This window comes from Dama dama, chromosome 24 (assembly GCF_033118175.1).
Source record: "Dama dama isolate Ldn47 chromosome 24, ASM3311817v1, whole genome shotgun sequence".
Classification (NCBI taxonomy): domain Eukaryota; kingdom Metazoa; phylum Chordata; class Mammalia; order Artiodactyla; family Cervidae; genus Dama; species Dama dama.
In genome coordinates, this window is record NC_083704.1 from 16,739,535 (window position 1) to 16,759,745 (window position 20,211).

The 20,211-nt window shown below is 43.8% G+C and overlaps 1 protein-coding gene across 1 annotated transcript in view; it reads left to right on the plus strand.

The window, feature by feature from the left end:
* The window catches only part of ITGA9 (integrin subunit alpha 9), a 362,863-nt gene that overhangs the window by 218,309 nt on the left and 124,343 nt on the right, over positions 1-20,211 (plus strand). Inside the window, exon 18 of the mRNA XM_061127757.1 lies at positions 11,953-12,103. Within this exon, the coding sequence (XP_060983740.1) occupies positions 11,953-12,103 (151 nt within the window). The remainder of the gene's footprint in view (positions 1-11,952; positions 12,104-20,211) is intronic.

Consider the following 20,211-nt stretch of genomic DNA (forward strand, 5'->3'; position numbering starts at 1 on the left):
ATTTGTATCCGTGGTGCCTCAGGTGAGCAGGTAATTTTAAAACGTGATGACTAGATAAATGATTAGAAAGAGAAAGGAAGGGAGGATAGACTGGAGGATGGAAGGAGGAAGGCAGGGAAGGAAGAATAGATGGATTTGACTGCCCTACACTATTATCCTGGGCTTTGCAGATGTTGTTGTTGTTCAGTTGCCCAGTTGTGTCTGACTCTTTGCCACTGCATGAACTGCTGCATGCCAGGCCTTCCTGTGCCTCTCCATCTCCTGGAGTTTGCCCAAGTTCATGTCTATTGCATCGGTGATACTATCCGGCCATCTCATCCTCTGACTCCCTCTTCTCCCTCTGCCCTCAGTCTTTCCCAGCATCAGGGACTTTTCCAATGGGTTGGCTGTTTGTATCAGGTGACCAAAATACTGTAGCTTTAGCTTCTGCATCAGTCCTTCCAATGAGTATTCAGGGTTGATTTCCCCTAAGATTGACTGGTTTGATCTCCTTGCTGTCCAAGGGACTCTCAGGAGTCATCAGTTCTTTGGTGCTCTGCCTTCTTTACGGTCCAGCTCTCACAACCATACATGACCACTGGGAAGACCATAGCCTTGACTATATGGACCTTTCTTGGCAGAGTGATGTCTCTCTCTGCTTTTCAACACACTTGTTTGCTCTCCTGCCAAGAAGCAATCATCTTCTGATTTCATGACTGCACTCACCATCCACAGTGATTTTAGAGCCCAAGAAGAGGAAATCTGTCACTGCTTCCACTTTTTCCCCTTCTATTTACCATGAAGTAATGGGGCTTGATGCCATGATCTTAGTTGTTGTTGTTTTTTTTTTTAATATTTAGTTTCAAGCCAGATTTTTCAGTCTCCCTTCTTTACCTTCATCTTAGTTCTTTAGTTCCTCTTTGCTTTCTGCCATTAGAGTGGTATCATCTGCATATCTGAGATTGTTGATATTTAGCCCACCTATCTTAATCCCAGTTTATAACTCATCCAGCCTGGCATTTCTCATGATGTGCTCAGCATATAAGTTAAACAAACAGGGTGACAACAGACAGCCCTGTTGTATTCCTTTCTCAATCTTGAACCAATCAGTTGTTACATATAGGGTTCTAACTGTTGCTTCTTGACCCACATACAGGTTTCTCAGTAGACAGGTAAGATGGTCTGGTATTCCCATCTCTTTAAGAGCTTTCCACAGTTTGTTATGATCTACACAGTCAAAGGCTTTAGCGTAGTCGATGAAACAGAGGTATATGTTTTTCTGGAATTCCCTTGCTTTCTCTTTGATCCTGAAAATGTTGGCAATTTGATTTCTGGTTCCTCTGCCTTTTCTAAAACCCAGCTTGGATATCTGGAAGTTCTTGGTTCACATAATACTGAAGCCTAGCATGCAAGATTTTAAGCATGACCTTATTATCATAGGAGATGAGTGCAATTGTCCGATGGTTTGAACATGTTTTAGTACTCTCTTCTTGGGAATTGGGATGAGGATCGACATTTTCCAGTCCTGTGGCCACTGCTCTGTCCTCCAGATTTGCTGACATATTGAGTGCAACACTTTGATAGCATCATCTTTTAGAGTTTTGAATAGCTCTACTGGAATTCCATTACATCCGCTAACTTTATTGAGAGCAGTGCTTCCTAAGGCCCACCTGACTTCACACTCCAGAATGTCTGGCTGTTGGTGACTGACCACAACATTGTGGTTATCAGGTTTATTAAGATCTTTTTTGTACAGTTCTTCCATGTATTCTTCCCATCTCTTCTTGATTGCTTCAGCTTCTACTAGGTCTCTACCTTTTCTGTCCTTTATTGTGTCCGTTTTGGGGCAAAATATTCCCTTGATATTTCCAGTTTTCCTGAAGAGGTCTCTAGTCTTTACCCTTCTGTTGTCTTCCTCTATTTTTAAGCATTACTCATTGAAGAAGGCCTTCTTGTCTCTCCTTGCTATTCTTCGGAACTCTGCGTTTATTTGGGTGTACCTTTCCCTTTATTCCTTGCTTTTTGCTTCTCTTTTTTCTTCAGCTATTTGTAAAGCCTCCTCAGATAACCAGTTTGCCTTCTTGCTTTTCTTTTTCTTTGGGACGGTTTTGTGTGATGCCTTCTGTACAATATTACCGAACTCTGTCCATAGTTCTTCAGGCACACTGTTATCTAGATCTAATCCCTTGAATCTATTCATCACCTCTGCTGCATATTCATAGGGGATTTAAGTCCTACCTGGATGGCCTAGTGGTTTTCCCCACTTTCTTTATTTTAAGCCCAGATTTTGCTATGAGAAACTGATTATCTGAGCCACAGTCAGCTCCAGGTCTTGTTTTTGATGACTGTATACAGCTTCTCCATCTTTGCCTACAAAGAATGTAATCAATTTGATTTGGGTATTGACTATTTGGTGATGGCCATGTGTAAAGTAGTCTTATGTGTTGTTGAAAAAGGGAGCTTGCTATGACCAATGCATTCTCTTGGCAGAGTTCAGGTAGCCTTTGCTCTACTTCATTTTGTACTCCAAGGCCAAACTTACCTGTTACTCCAGGTATCTCTTGACTTCCTGCCTTTGAATTCCAATCCCCAATGATGAATAGAACATATTTCTTTAGAGTTAGTTCTAGGAGGTCTTCTAGGTCTTCATAGAACTGATCAACTTCAACTTCTTTGGCGCTGGTGGTAGGGCCATAGACTTGGATTAATGTGACGTTGAATGACTTGCCTTGGAAGTGAACCAAGAGCATTCTGTCGTTTTTGAGGTTGCACCCAAGTATAGCATTTTGGACTGTTTTGTTGATTATGAGAGCTACTCCACTTCTTCTATGGGATTCTTGCCCACAGTAGTAGATATAATGGTCATCTGAATTAAATTTGCCCATTCCTGTCCATTTTAGTTCACAGATTCCTAAGATGTCAATGTTTATTCTTAACCATCTCCTGCTTGAACATGTTCAATTTACCTTGATTCATGGACCTAACAATCCAGATTCCTATGCAGTACTTTGCAGCATCAGATTTTATTTCTATCACCAGACACATCCACAGCTGAGCATTGATTCTGCTTTGGCCCAGCAGCTTCATTCTTTCTGGGGCTATTAGTAGTTTTCCTCCACTCTCCCCCAGTAGCATATTGGAAACCTTCTGACCTCAGTTGATGAGGTTCTCATGGCAAGGATACTGGGGTTGTTTCCATTCCCTCCTACAGTGGATCTAGTTTTGTCAGAATTTTCACTATGACCCGTCCATCTTGGGTGGCCCTACATGGCATGGCTCATAGCTTGTTTGAGTTACACAAGCCTCTTCATCACAACAAGGCAGTTATCTGTGAAGGGGTTTCCAGATGACTCAGTGGTGAGGAATCTGCCCATCAATGCAGGAGACAGGGGTCCTATCCCTGGATCAAGAAGATCCCCTGGAGGAAGAAATGGCAACCAACTTCAATATTCTTGTCTGAAAAATCCCGTGGACAGAGGAGCCTGGAGGGCTACAGCCCATGGGGTCGCAAAGAGTTGGGCACAGTTTAGGAGCACGCCGAGCACACTATTATCATAGTTGTCATCATCAAATACAGCTGTGGGTCACAAATATAACACCAGTCCTGATAATGGTGTAACAAGAAGTTTTGCAGACTCAAACACAGTTGATTGGAATACACTCAATTGGATTAGTGTGTCTTAGTATACTTTACTCAGGCTCCTTTTCCCAAAGAAAGGCAATGCCAAAGGATGCTCAAACTACTGCACAATTACACTCAAACAATTGCACTCATCTCACACACTAGTAAAGTCATAATTCTCCAAGCCAGGCTACAGCAATACGTCAACTGTGAACTTCCAGAAATTCAGGCTGGTTTTAGAAAAGGCAGAGGAACCAGAGATCAAGTTGCCAACATCCGCTGGATCATCGAAAAAGCAAGAGAGTTCCAGAAAAACATCTATTTCTGCTTTATTGACTACACCAAAGCCTTTGACTGTGTGGATCACAAAAAACTGTGGAAAATTCTTGAAGATATGGGAATACCAAGCCACCTGACTTGCCTCTTGAGAAACCTGTATGCAGGTCAGGAAGCAACAGTTAGAACTGGACATGGAACAACAGACTGGTTCCAAATAGGAAAAGGAGTATGTCAAGGTTATATATTGTCACCCTTCTTATTTAACTTATATGCAGAGTACATCATGAGAAATGCTAGGCTGGATGAAGCACAAGCTGGAATCAAGATTGCCAGAAGAAATATCAATAACCTCAGGTACGCAGATGACACCACCCTTATGGCAGAAAGTGAAGAAGAACTAAAGAGCCTCTTGATGAAAGTGAAAGAGAAGAGTGAAAAAGCGGGCTTAACCAGAAAGATAAAGAACATTACAGCATACTGACACATGTATATGGAATTTAGAAAGGTGATAACGATAACCCTATATGCAGAACAGAAAAAGAGACACAGAAATACAGAACAGACTTTTGAACTTTGTGGGAGAATGTGAGGGTGGGATATTTCAAAAGTACAGCATGTATACTATCTATGGTGAAACAGATCACAAGCCCAGGTGGGATGCACGAGACAAGTGCTCCGGCCTGGTGCACTGGGAAGACCCAGAGGAATCGGGTGGAGAGGGAGGTGGGAGGGGGGATTGGGATTGGGAATACATGTAACTCCATGGCTGATTCATATCAATGTATGACAAAACCCACTGGAAAAAAAAAAATAATAATAATAAAAAATAAATAAAAAGAAAAAAAAAAAAAAAGCTGGCTTAAAACTCAACATTCAGAAAACTAAGATCATGGCATCTGGTCCCATCACTTCATGGCGAATAGATGGGGAAACCGTGGAAACAGTGGCTTACTTTATTTTTTGGGGTTCCAAAATCACTGCAGATGGTGATTGCAGCCATGAAATTAAAAGATGCTTACTCCTTGGAAGGAAAGTTATGACCAACCTAGACAGCATATTAAAAAGCAGAGACATTACTTTGCCAACAAAGGTCCATCTAGTCAAGGCTATGGTTTTTCCAGTGGTCATGTATGGATGTGAGAGTTGGACTATAAAGAAACCTGAGCGCCGAAGAATTAATGCTTTTGAACTGTGGTGTTGGAGAAGACTCTTGAGAGTCCCTTGGACTGCAAGGAGATCCAGCCAGTCCATCCTAAAGGAGATCAGTCCTGAGTGTTCATTGGAAGGACTGATGCTGAAGCTGAAATGCCAGTACTTTGGCCACCTGATGCAAAGAGCTAACTCATTTGAAAAGACCTTGGTGCTGGGAAAGATTGAAGGCAGAAGAAGAAAGGGACAACAGAGGATGAGATGGTTGGATGGCATCACTGACTCAATCGAGATGAGTTTGAGTAGACTCTAGGAGTTGGTGATGGACAGGGAGGCCTGGCATGCTGTGGTTCATGGGGTCGCAAAGAGCTGGACTTGACTGAGCGACTGAATTGAACTGAACAGGCTCCTTTTAAACTAGCTTCAAACAAAAAAATAAAAGTATTATATTTTATGGAAGATAGATTTTAACCACAGTTATTTAAATAAGATCATGGTTTATATGTTTATGACTTAAGGAAAGTCTAAAATGATCTAATAGAAAATTATCAAATACCATTCAACTGCTTTAGTTTCTTTCCTCAGAATCTTCACCAAAAAATTGCCTGCATAAAACTGTTTCTGTGATGGCAGAAAAGAACGAATTTGCTTTAGTGGCCTTTAGTGTTTCAGCATATAATGATTTGAAATGGCAATGTATTGCATTTACCCAGTAGGGAATTTTGAATGGTATGTGTTTTTCATGTATGCTAATGATAAGCTCAGAGTACAGGTTCTACAGTGATCCTGAGGTACCACCTGGTCACCAAGATGCCAGTAGCAGCATCTGACACTTGAAGTATTGAATGAATTAATGCTCGGCTTCAGTGTAAACCTAGCATGTTCACAAACAGCTAGTATAAGATGTATCAGGACAGTTATGCTTATTCTTTTTAATAACAAATGAGCAAGATGTTTCCAGCAGGCTGTATGTATGCTGTTCAGTTCAGTTCAGTTGCTCAGTCGTGTCTGACTCTTTGTGACCCCATGGACTGAAGCATGTGAGGCTTCCCTGTCCATCACCAAGTCCTGGAGCTTGCCCAAACTCATGTCCATCAAGTTGGTGATGCCATCCAGCCATCTCATCCTCTGTCATCCCCTTCTCCTCCTGCCTTCAATCTTTCCCAACATCAGGGCCTTTTCCAATGAGTCAGTTCTTCCCATCAGGTGGCCAAAGTATTGGAGCTTTAGCTTCAGCATCAGTCCTTCCAATGAATATTCAGGACTCACTTCCTTTCGGATTGACTGGTTTGATCTCCTTGGAGTCCAAGGGACTCTCAAGAGTCTTCTCCAACACCACAGTTCAAAAGCATTAATTCTTCAGCACTACTTTCTTTATGGTCCAACTCTCACATTCATACATGACTGTTGGAAAAGCCATAGCTTTAACTAGATGGACCATTGTTGGCAAAGTAATGTCTCTGCTTTTTAATATGCTGTCTAGGTTGATCATAGCTTTTCTTCCAAAGAGCAAGTGTCTTTTAAAAATTTCATGGCTTCAGTCACCATCTGCAGTGATTTTGGAACCCCCCAAAATTAAGTCTCTCACTGTTTCCATTGTTTCCCCATCTATTTGCCATGAAGTGATGGGACTGGATGCCATGATCTTAGTTTTCTGAATGTTGAGTTTTAAGCCCGCTTTTTCACTGTTCTCTTTCACTTTCATCAAGAGGCTCTTCAGTTCCTCTTTGCTTTCTGCCCTAAGGGTGGTGTCATCTGCATATCTGATATTATTGATATTTCTCCTGGCAGTCTTGATTCCAGCTTGTACTTCATCCAGCCTGTCATTTCACATGATGTACTCTGCATATAAGTTAAATAAGCAGGGTGACAATATACAGCCTTGATGTACTCCTTTCAGATAGCTCAGATGCATGCTGTAAGATAAGCATTATAGAAACTGTACAGTTTGTACCTTATGTTAATGACTAATTATGATTTTCGTATAAAAGTACATGAGTTGTTGGTGTACATAGAAATCTGACCCACTTAAAAGACTGTGCACACAAATTAGAATTAATGGGAAAATTTGTCAGGGACTAAAATACCTTGAAAATTAGAAAGATTGTTCTTCAACAAATCAGAAAGAACCCATGGAATGTTTGGCACAAAAACACTGTGCCTCACCATTTTATTCTTTCAGCAGTCCTGTCTGATGGGTTGGTCTTTGTGGAATCCTGTTTTTTTCAGATGTCATTAAAAGACATTTCTTGCCAAAGCCCTTTCTGACTGAGGTGGAGTTTATGTAAGAGCTATAGCTCAGACAGCCTTTGTGATGAAGGCAGTTTGGCACTAGTTCCAGCTCAGTGCCTTTGTGCCCAGGTGACGTTGACAGAGTGGGCTTCCCTGTGGGGTTCTTAGCATCTTCACCTATAAATGTGAAGGTTGAACTGACAGTCTGTTGTGGGATGTTGTCCATGCCATTCATTCATTCATTCAACACGAGTTTGTTGAGCACCTACTAAGTTAGGCACCATTTTATCCCTGAGGGTTCAATGACAAGCAAACCCAGAAATAGGTTCCTGCCTGCTGGTGCCTAGATCCTAGTTGGGGGAAGAGATCATCCTTAATCAGATAGCCCACAAATAAATATGTCAACCCAGCCTTGGGAAATGCCATGAAGAGCTGGTGGAGTCCTGGGACTGAAGAAGCTCCTAATTGGGAGATTTATTTCACTCAGAAGGGAGACCTAAAAGGACTTCCTAGGGGAGTGAGAGGGGCTGGAGGACGTGGGCTGTGGTGGAGATGGACAGGAGGCACTGATTTCTAAGCCCAGCAGTTTGGCCACCTCATCTCACGGCATCTCGATTTCCTCATCTCTAAAAATGGAACTGACATCAGGAGCTTTTCATGCTGTTGTAGATTTCAGGACAACTTGTTTGAAAATACCCAGCACCAGGCAAATTACATTGCATTGCATTTCTAAGAATAGCTTTGGAAGCAGAGATGTACTGTTTTGTACATGGATTTTGAGATGTGGGGAAAGAGTGAAAACAGCTTTGAGGATTCTTTTGTTAAAACTTCTGAGTTTGCTTTCGGCCCTGGAAGGTCCCTGGCTTTCCTTAATCATAGAGCCATGTTTGCATCACTTGACTTTGAAATCCTGGGAATGACCTTGCTGCATGATTCAGTGACAAAGGCCTGAGCTTTAGGGGCTGGCAAAAGGTTAGATATCCCTTGCCATTTATACACGAAGGTAGGAGGCTGACCATGTGAGCAACAACACTGGTGTGAGGAGGCAGCCCCTGCCCCGTTGTCCTCAGTTTTTCTCTCGTCTGTATGCTTAATATTCCATTTGGAAACAGTGCACACTTTCTGCAGCTACTTGTGGGTGCTTATGCAATTCCTTCTTGAGATAAAGTGAGGCTAACACTCTCATAACTCTTCAAGGCCTGAGGATTACTCCTTTAATCTTACAAAAGCAAACAGGAGGACAGAAATAACCCATCAATTGTTTCAAATGAAAATGGCCAACAATAATAAATAATTGCCACAATAACTTGAGGTTAAGGTCTTCATTTGTTGGAGGCCATTCAAGAATTTGAAGCTTTTCTCCAAGTTAATTTTTCACATCTTGTTTGTTTCCTCAGAGCTGTTGCTTCCAAAAGCAAGGCCATTAGATCTCTTGTTACACATGTTATTCTTGTTGACATGCCAGGCATGCAGGAAAGTGAGGTCCTCTCTTCATAGATGGGTAATGATGATTCCTCCCCTGCAAAAATCCATATTTCAAAGTATTATAGCCTACTGAGATTTTGGAGAGTTCTCTTCTCTTTCATGCTGTATTAATGGTTGCAAACAGCAATGAACATGTTAATTTAAGTGGAAAAGGAATTTGTTGGAAGGATATGGTTCAAAGCCTAGGCAGGAAGGGGAGGCAAGGCTCAGCCCAGGATGCCAACTCTGGGCTCTCTACTCCTCTGCAACTGCCTTAGATGATCTCAGAGAGCCCTAGTGTCTTTGGGAAGCCCTCAGAATTCATGGCCCCAGTTGGCAGCATCCACCACCCACACTGAGGCCACTTGACTACCCTTAGATTACATGACTGCACTTGGTTAAGTGCCCACACTTGAATGACCAAAAGGAGAGAAAAGGCAAAAGGCAGCGTCTGCCCCCTCTACTGCTTATCTTCCTCTCCTACCTATCTTGAGATTCCCTCCAAACAGGAAGGTTTCAGGATCCTGAGTGGCCAAAAATAGCAACTCTCCATCATTCAGGGTTTCTCAGGTGGTGCTGGTGGTAAAGAACCCGCCTGCCAATGCAGGAGATGCGGGTTCCATTTCCTGGGCTCTAGAAGATCGCTTGGAGAAGGGAATGGCTACCCACTCCAATATTCTTGCCTGGAAAACCCCATGGACAGAAGAGCCTGGCGGGCTACATCCATAAGGTCACAAAAACTCAGACACAACTGAAGCAACTTAGCATGCACAGACGCACACCCATCACTCAAACCCTTGTAGACTTGATTACATCTGCTGCTAACTGGTTGGCCAGTCAAAGACTGTTCTCCAGTGTGATTTTTGTCTGAAGCTCACATCACCTAATAATTGTCAGTCTCATGTGCATCTTCATCCTTGTCACCACCATCATCCTCACCACCATCATCCTCATCTCGTTGATGGTCTGTTTACCCCACAACTCTCCTGGGCTGCCATTTCCCTCCATTTCCTCACTCTTCAAACATTCCTCCCTCCTCCTCTCCCTTCCTAGTCTTGGACTCTTGCTTTTATTTCACTGCAAAGTAGAGGCATTCCCAGGGGAACTTTCATTTCTTCCTACCACACTTCTATGGATGTATCTGGGCCATGTGCCCCATTTTCTCACTTCATATCAGCTGAGGCCAGCCCCTCTATTTGTTCACCAGGCCACCCAGCCACTGTGCGTTGTCATATCTTCATTACTTGCCCTCTGTCTAGTAGATCCTTCCCAGTATCATGTAAGTATATGCCATGTTAATTCCTTTCTGAAAATAAAGCAATTCCTTTGAGCCCATTTCCCCCACCAGCTGTCATCCTATTTCTCTGCTTTCCTTTACTGAAAAACTCCTCCAAAGAATTGGCTATGCCCACTGTTTTCATTTCTTCTACCCCTGCCTCTCTTAGACCAACTCCAGTCAAGTTTTCATCCCTGACACTGCACTTCAGAAGTTCTTATCAAGATCACCAATGACCTCCAGATGGTTCATTCCAATGGTCAGTTATAATTTTTCATGTTAGTTTGCCACATTTGACAAAACTGATTATTCCTTTCTTGAAGCATGTGGCTGCTTGGAGACTGCCAGTCTTGGTTTTTCTCCTATCTCCTTATTCACTCTTTTTCTGTCTCCTTTGCTGGCTTATCATCATCTTTAACTCCTAAGTGTGAGCCCTCCTTCTCTATTTACGTGCATTCCCTAGTGGTCACTTCTAATCCACCCCAAATGCGTATCTCTGGCCCTGACCCCCTGCTTCCACTCCAGACCCTTACATCCAACCGTCTCAGCATCTCTTTTTAAAAATCCAGTAGGCATTTCAATGTTCTCTGTTAACCTTCTGTACCTTTGGTCTTTCGCATCTGGATAAGTGACAGCTCTCTCCTTCCAGTTGTTGAATCTAAAGTTCTTGCAGCCATCCTTGACTCTTCTCTTTCCTAAACACCCTTCTTCCAATCCGTGAACAAAATATATTGGCACAACTTTTGAAACATCTAGAATATAACCTCAACTTCTACCCCCATGGTCTGAGCTGCCATTTTCTTACACCTGAATTATTATAAGAACCTTCTCACCAGGCTCTCTCTTTCCCTCTGACTGAGTATACTCACCATGTACATCACAGCCAGTGTGAGCCTTTAAATATGGAAGTCAGACCACAGCATCCCCTGTTCAGAGCCCTGCAGGATCTCCTGTCTCAGAGGCAAACTAAGGTCCTTGTGATGACTCCATCCCTTCACCACTAAGCCCATTCCCCTCCCCATTCTGCCCCTCACTCATTCCTCTCCAGGCACACTAGTCTGCTTGCCATCCTTGAACATACCAGGCATGACTTCTCCTTTGCTAGTTCCCAAATACTGTGCATCTTGCTATCTTTCTTCCTTCTGGTTTCTACTGAGCGATCACCTCATCAGTGAAGCTTCCCTGACCAGCTTATTTAAAATTGCACCCTACTCCCCCTCCAACTATGGTGCCTTCTATCCTTCTTACCCATTGTGAGTTTTCTCCATTGCTCTTACCACAATCTGACCTGTATATTTGATTCTTTGTATATATGTCTTTTGTCTCCTTAAAGCTACAGGAAGGCAAGAACTCTCTTTTGTTCACTGATTTCTCTAGCACATAAAATAGTGATTGGCATGTCGTAGGAGCTCAGAAGTATTTAAGTGAATTATCCTATAACCAAAATCCATGATTAGGTTATTGTGACCCCATGGACTGTGGCCTACCAGGCTCCTCTGTCCATGGGATTCTCCAGGCAAGAATACTGGAGTGGGTTGCCATTTCCTTCTCCAGAGAATCTTCCTGACCCAGGGATTGAACCCAGGTCTCCCGCATTGTACGCAGATGCTTTACCGTCTGAGCCACCAGGGAAGTTGATTAGGTTATTAAATGTGTTATAATTTTCCAAGTTGGATATAGTAGAGTTCACATGAGCCACAGGACCGCCTAGTGAGTGAGTTAAGCTGCACACCACAGAACTCCCAGTGCTTCGATGTGGAAGCTGAGGCCCTTGGGGGCTGACTGGGTATCCCAGAACACATGGCTAATTAGTGGGTTCCTGGGACTTGTCCTGATCCAGAGGACTTTCTCCCACCTGCCTCCCCTGTTCTCAGCTACCTGCTACATTCCATGTTTCTAATATATTAGTGAAAGTTTTAGTGCACTCATTGCTGTTCATTTTTCCTTTTAGCGTTGATGAGAAAACCCCGTATCTAGCTCTGGGGGCTGTGAAGAATATCTCCCTAAATATCTCCATCTCTAACCTTGGGGATGATGCCTATGATGCCAACGTGTCATTCAACGTTTCTCGGGAGCTCTTCTTCATCAACATGTGGCAGAAGGTAAGAGGGCCCTGTGTCTAGTGCATTTGCTGACTTTCATCATAGCCTGGAATATGCAGTGATCTTGCAAATACTGTTCCTTTGTGTGGAGGCTCATTTGGAATTATTAGAATGATTTCCTCCTGGACTTAGAAAGCATTGTTGGTAAAGCCAAAGAAGAAACTCAATTCCCACTGTGCATTGGAGCCATATCTGTATTTGACACTACCTCCCATCCCTTCTGTCTTGTGAAATCCTCTCCACACAGTTATATTCTGGCCCCTTCTCTGAGATGATACAGTCATCATCTCTGGCACACGCATGTTCTACAAAATTCATGCTTTAGGTCAGCAGTGGTTGTGAAAGACCAGATAAGAAATGAAAGCAAATCACTGCTTATCACATGCATTATCACCAATGATGCCTTTGATGTTTTCCATTCAAGGGTCATGAACACTGGCCTTGGCTTTGGCATATTGATTTATTCCTGAAATATTTTAGTGAATTGAGGAAATTAAATTATTTCCATGAATTGAGTGAGTTTTTAAGAGCAATTTAATTTATTTGAATGATGTTTAAATAGCGTGACTCAGAAAGGAAAAAGGACCTGGTTTTCTCTCCTGTTCCATAATCCCCTTCAGTGAACCACTTTGGGGAAGAAAGAATAACAGACCTCATCCACAGGCAAGCAGGAGGGATGATTGGACTCAGACGTCCTTCCATGGAGGTGGTCTCCCTGTGGTTAGACAGGTTATCTACCTGTGGGGCAGCTCTTCTGATGGGAACTTTTGCAGCTTTTCAAAATGTTCACAGCAGTGAACTGCGGCGCCTTGATGTCTATGTAGGAATGGAGCCAAAATCATTTTCTGAGGTAAACCTTGGCCCTACCCCCAGGTGAGCGTAGGCCAACCTTCGGGCTGTGGGCAGCCTTTGTCCAGGCACAGATCCTGAAGGTGCAATAGTTTGACCAGGACATGCCAACCCTGCCCAGCTTACAGGGCAGCTGAAGCATATAGACATCTAGAATGGCATTCCAAGAACTTCCCAAGAAGTCATCTCAGACTCTGTAATGCTACATAGCTTCTGGAGCTCCAGCATAGTGGAGGCCACAGAAGCATTGAATGCAAGAAAAGCATACTTTCCAGCCCCTCTAAACCCCCCAAATTGTCCCTGATTTAATCTCAGTCCAGAGGGAACCAAGTATCCATAGAGTTCTGTTACTTGGCTGTGGACAGAATCTCTTTTACAGACTATCAGGTGCCATGATGCCATCTTCCTGTGGGGGGAAGGAGGATGGGTAGGGGGAGAGGGGTTCACTCAGGGACCAGACCTGTGGAACCCATCTTTATGATAACTGATGCCTGGGTCATCACTGTCCCACACTCAAGCCCATGGAAGAACTCTGTCTCTGCCTCAGAATTAGGAATAGCTGTGCTTTTCCAGAGCATTTTAGCTTGTTTGTATCTGTGGACAGAGGCATCCTTATAACCAACTAAGCTTCATTATCTCTGTTCTAGAAAGCGCAGAGCTGGCCTTACTGTTAGTATATAGAACTTCATGGTATTATTTTGTAAACAAAGCAGCCTCCTGCATCTTACTTTACTTCCCTTCACCATGTTTTTCTTTTTGGCTTGGAGACTGTATAATATTCTATCATAGGATATAGTATGGATTGCCTGTGAATTCATGCTTTTGGATATTTAGATTAGTTCCAGTTTTATTACCTTTTGAATAATATTGTGATGACTATCTTTTAGAGAAAATAGTATGAGCAAATGATTATATCCTTAATCCTATAATTATTTGGGGAATGGGAAGTCATATTTATTGATCACCTACTATACAACATAGGTTTTTCATACATTTCCCCATTCCCTCCTTACTGCATGTAATCTGGGCATACCTGATTTATTGGAGGAATGTTCTCAGGAGAAAAGAAGTGAGGGAAGCGGAATGGGGCAGAAAGGTCTGAGGAAGGGTACAAAGTCCCAAACCAGCCCTGGTCTGTCTGTGGGGTAAAAAGAGATGGAGGGTGCCCTAGAGCATAAATTAATCAGCATAACTGTCCCCCTTGAAGTGGAAGGGGAGCACCGTTTCCACCCCATCATCATTATTAACCACTGGGGAGATATCCTGGATAAGGGGACTCGGTTAGTCAAGGACGATGCACCTGAGGACACAGGTGTGTCATTGGCTACCGTAGCTGATCACGGGGCCAGTGAGAGCACATTTTTCTCTCTTTGCCACTGAGTCCCAGTGACCTCTAAAACCTTTGGCACAGGGGACACCAGGTTTCTATTTGGCAGAAAGTTGGCAAGGTATCGGGCTCTTTGGGCTCTGGTGAGCAGTAGTCCAAGAAAGGTGGCAAGGCACAGAGACATCATATCATGTAGCAGCTGCAGAGGCAGGGCCAGCTAGAAAAGCATACGGGTGAGACGCCCTTCAGTGCAGTGGGAGGAGGAGCGATAGAGAAAAAAGTCCCCTCCTGTGACGACAGCCACAACTGCAGAGTTAATCAATTGGGGAATATAAGTGGCATCATTCGCCCAGAGCAAGTTTTTAACAATACGTAGGTGGATAATGAGTGAGACAGGAAGGGGCCCACCCACACTGATAGACCTACCAGAATCAGCATGGGCCCTACAAAAAGGTCCTAACATGTTAAATAAGAAAAGCGTAACTCCAGAAACAGAGGGAAAGCATACCTTTTAAAAGACTATTAATAGAAAGCAAAAGTAAATTTTACAGAACATCTGTTTTCTTAGTAAAATTCAAGAAAAAAAAAAAGTGAACCCAGCAAATGATCAGATAGTAGAACAATGGACTGAGAGGAAAATGGAAAGGGCTGAGAGAGAAGCAAAAAAAAAAAGAAGTTTGTGGGTGGAATTAGGAAGTATTATAATGAAACCAAGAGGGCAATGACAGAATTAAAATATTTGTTATGATCAGAAAGGAGCAGAATTAGCAGTACGGGAAACTGATTCATTGTTGTGGAGGGCGTATTTGAGGAGATCTCTGAGAATTTAGAGAAAAAGAACAGAGCAGTGGAGAAGGATGGCAGTGAAGACTAGATATGGAAGGCGAAGGCCGGAGAATCAGCAAATGGAAATGGTTCTAGAATCACTGGAATAGAAGACCTGAGTAGACAGCAAGAAAGAATCCCCATTTTTGTAAATGGTGCTGCAGACATCAGGCAAAAGTGTTAAAAATGGTTTAATGTTTACTTGCAGCTTCATCACATTTCAGTTTTCTCAGTGTAAAAATGATGCTACCCATACCTAACAGAAAACAAAGAAACTCATTCTTTCTCCAGCTTTTGTAACATTAATATCAATAATTAGATTGTGTTCCAGAGTGAAGGAAGAATTCTATACCCAGCCAGCTTGCCCTCCATGGTGAAAGCAAAACAAGGATAGCTTTGGATATATAAGAGTTTGTGAAGTCTACTAACTCTTCTAGTTTGGACTCCCCCCAGAGCAGACCTGGACGCGATGACTGTGGTACAGGTGGTTAGGGAATGAGGTGGGGGCGGGGGTGGGCACAGTGCGGGAGTGATGAGTTTTGATGAAAAGAGACAAGACGGGAAAGCGTGCACAGAAGGGCAGGTTGTGCTGTGGGCAGTTCGTGCTCTGTCCTGCTGCAGCTCCTCTGAGAGACGACTCTAGAACACCCCTCAGAATCGTTGCTGTGTGGGGTAGGGAAGCTGCTGAAGGGCTTATTTACCAATTCCTGTTTCTCGTCCATGGAGGATCGCTCCAAAGGCATTAACTGCCTGTCCAGCCTTTGCAGCCGTCCCTGGCTCTGGGCCACGTTTCCTTTCCTGGGGCCAGAAACAACTCAGGCAGAGAGATGGGGCAGCTTCAAGCCTGGAAGCGGACTGGCCTCAAGTGACCAGCCCTTGGGATTGTTCTGGGGAGCATGAGCGAGACACTGGCAGCATCTGAGCAAAAGCCATGAGAGCTTAAATAACCATGAAACTCTTCCTGAGAAACAGTTATTCACATATATAGCGTATTGTGGGATAAAAAGTGCATTAAAGCCAAATAAACAAAAAAGTAAGCAAAAGCAACTTTTACAAATATTTAAAATAATAAGCAAATGTAAAACAATAATTATTGCCTCAGTAAATAATAATTTTGAATATTAATATAAAATAAGTCTATAATCTCAGTTTTACCATAAAAAATTGAGAAGAAATTTAATCTTGTTACTCCTCCTGCTTCACATTCCTTAGGATGGATCTCAGGCTCCTCAGCTGTTCATGAGAGGCCCTTCCCAGCCTGGTCTTTCCTGCCTCCCCTCCTCCCAGCCTCATAGTCACCATCCCCCACATACACCCTTGAATCCACTCATAATTTCTTGCTGAAGCTGCCTTTACTCAGGGATACCTCAAGCCCAGTTTGTTTAATGAACTGTCCCAACCTCACATCTCAGCTCAAGGGTCACCTGTGTAGGCCCCTCACCTGAACAGGTGATGTGGGTGGATAGATATGTGGGTGATGGCTAGCTATTCCTTTTTTTTTTTTTTTTTTTTATTAGTTTGGAGGCTAATTACTTTACAATATTGTAGTGGTTTTTGTCATACATTGACATGAATCAGCCACGGAGTTACATGTATTCCCCATCCCGATCCCCCCTCCCACTTCCCTCTCTACCCGATCCCTCTGGGTCTTTCCAGTGCACCAGGCCCAAGCACTTGTCTCATGCATCCAACCTGGGCTGGTGATCTGTTTCACCCTAGATAATATAAATGTTTCGATGCTTTTCTCTCGAAACATCCCACCTTCGCCTTCTCCCACAGAGTCCAAAAGTCTGTTCTGTACATCTGTGTATCTTTTTCTGTTTTGCATATAGGGTTATCATTACCATCTTTCTAAATTCCATATATATGTGTTAGTATGCTGTAATGGTCTTTATCTTTCTGGCTTACTTCACTCTGTATAGTGGGCTCCAGTTTCATCCATAGCTATCCCTTTTTTCCAGAGTTACAGAGCAACTCAGGGCCCAGGCCCTGCCTCCAAGGTCTCCAGTCTTTTCTGTCAGCACACAATTAGTGATGTCTCAGTTTCTGAGACCGAACAAAAATTATGACCTGAGATGGATTTTTCTCTTTCATGCAAGGCTCCTTTTAGATTTGTTAGGATTCCTTCCTTTAAGGGGAGACTGCTTATAAAAATGTGGGCTGTACATGGATGCCGCTGCTGCTAAGTCGCTTCAGTCGTGTCCGACTCTGTGCGACCCCATAGACGGCAGCCCACCAGGCTCCCCCCGTCCCTGGGCTTCTCCAGGCAAGAACACTGGAGTGGGTTGCCATTTCCTTCTCCAGTACATAAAAGTGAAAAGTAAAAGGGAAGTCTCTCAGTCATGTCCGACTCTTAGTGACCCCATGGACTGCAGCCTACCATGCTCCTCCACCCATGGGATTTTCCAGGCAAGAGTACTGGAGTGGGTTGCCATTGCCTTCTCCGGTTACATGGGTGACCATCTGCTAACTGTCCTCTCACCTATGTAAAGCAAAAAGAGAGAATGAGGAAGAATGGAGAAAACATGGTTTGGAACACAACTGCATCACACAACTTTAGGATCACATTCACCTTCAGCTGTAGGTGATCAACACCCCAGAGCACAGTTCCACAGAATATAATGTCAACAGTGCCCTCTGGAGTCATATAGTCATGTGGCACCAGAGTCAAGATAAAGTCGAGTTGTCATTTCTTGCCTTGGTGCCACTTGGCACATGGGAACTTAGCCCTTCTTGCATCAGTGGAACAGGAATGGAGTTGTTTGGACAGCAGTGATTAAGTACCTGCGAAGTGTCAGGGACTGTACTAGCTGCTAGGAGACACAAGGAGAATAAGCACTGGTCCCTGCTCCTGGGAGCACACAACCTAATAGGGAGAAAGGCATGTCAGCCAGCAATTAAAGTACAAGATGCCAACTGTTCTACAGAGGTACTGAGAAGTTGCTTTGAAGCACAGAGATGACAAGATGAAGCAAGTTGTTGCTGTAACAGCTAGTCTCAGGTTGGACAGAATCCCTAGATAAATGCTGAGGTGGGGTAGGTGGATGGGCCTCGGAAGAGTTGATGTCAGCCGGTGCCAACATTGCAGAGCTAGGGTCGGTGAGTGGGGTGGGTGGGCCAGTTTATTTGGGAGGCCCAAATAAGTCCAGAGCTGGACTGAAGCAAAGATGAGATGGCAGAGGAGAACAAAGGAGGAGGAACAAAAGGAATCTCACCAGATGGAAAGAAGCTGCCCATATGGTACAAAGGAGCAACAAGTGGCAGGGTGACTTCGGGACATTTTAGAAATGCTGTTTTGTGCTGAAGTTGCTTGTCAGCTGGGACTCCTGCTGTCATGAAAGCCTCACATGAGTGAGAAAGTGGAAGAAAAAAAAGGGACTGGATTCATGAGTACATCTTCATGATATTGACTGCCATGCATACATGGAAACGGACAGCGATGTGGACAGTGTAGGCTTCAAGCAGATGTGAGAGAGCTCTCAGCTGATCTTTGGGTACGAAGAGGACACAGCAGCTTACCATGGAATCAGGGGAGAGAGAGAAAGGGCAGGCTCCTGACCCAGTCTCTTCTCTACAATGTGGAGTCTTGGTTTGGGTCTCCTGGATGCTGACCTTGAAACAAGGAATTGAGGGCTATGCATTTGGGAGAAGCAGGAAACAGTGGGAAGGAGGTGAAGTAATACAGGCAGGTGAGGGCAGCTGATGAAGAGAGTACTTTTACACCAGCTATCACAGCGGGTGATGGGGCTTTACCCCTCAAAGCAGCTATAGGAAAAGTACAAGATACAAGCCTCAGGGGGTGAGAGAGCTGGGATTCACATACCACACCCCCCAAAGAGTCAGTGGCTTAGGCCTTCTCGGGGTGTTCATTCCCCACTACTAGTGTTTTACAAGGTGCATAGCCAGAGAAACCTACACAGTTCTGAACAATGTCCTCAGGCACAGAGATGCAGATTCTGGCAGCTGGAAGTGGGCTGGAACAGCCTGAAAGGTGCATGCCATCTGAGCAGGGCTCACCAGCATCTCCAGCCTGAGCACCTCGCTTTCTAGGCCTCCAGAAGTTGTAGGTTGGCCTCACAGCACTTCCCTGGGTTTCTGAAGGAGCACACCTCTCCGTCTACAGGCGTGGGGCAAGGCAGGTATTGTAAATGGGTGAAGGAGGCCGAGTATGGGACAGGAGGAAGCAGTGGAGACTGTGAAGAGCAGAGGATTCCAGCCTTGTCCACAGAAGGCCGCCCACGCCCAGCAGCAGCCACTGATTGCCAGGTGGAAGTGAGCGCCAGTTTGTCAGACTTCCTATTTTTCAGCAAAAGCCAGAAATCCACATTTTTATGTGAAATCTCATGGCTTTGGCAGCTAATTAAAATATTCTCTGAACATTGTATGGGCCAAACAAAACATGTCCACTGACCATATCCAGCCTCTAGGCCACCACTGGTGACCTCCCACTTAGCTATTTTCCGCATGTTCTGGTCCCATTGTCTTGCCTGCCTGTTTGGCTCATGGATCTGGATTCTGGTAGATCCCAGTCTGTCTGCAGCCTTGGTAACATTTCATGTGCACCCCTGGGCATCAGATCAGCTAGTCAGAGACTAGAGTGTGAGTGTACATAGAGAGGAAGGAGGGAATTGGAGACAGTCAGCTCAAATCTGGTGTTCACAGAATTTTTTTTTCCTTTCTTTTTATTAAAAAAAAAATTTTGGACATGCCATGTTGTCTGTGGGATCTTAGTTCCCCGACCAGGGATCAAACCCATGCCCCTTATATTGGAAACACAGTCTTAACCCTGGACCACTGGTAAACTCCCTTACTGCTTTTTTTTTTTTTTTAATTGAAGTATATAGTTAATTTGCAGTGTCATGTTTGTTTTTTTTAGATGTTCATTAACTTGATTCAGTTATACATAGACATATATCTCTTCTGTTTTAGATTCTTATTCCATACATGTTAGTAAGGAGTGTTGAGTAGAGTTCCCTGTACTGTACCTTGTCATTGTTTATTTTATATATAGTAGTGTGTGTATATGTTAATCTCAGGCTCCTCATTTTTCTCACCCCTTCTCCCCCCCGCTCTTTCCGTTGGGTAACCATAAGTTTGTTTTCTATGT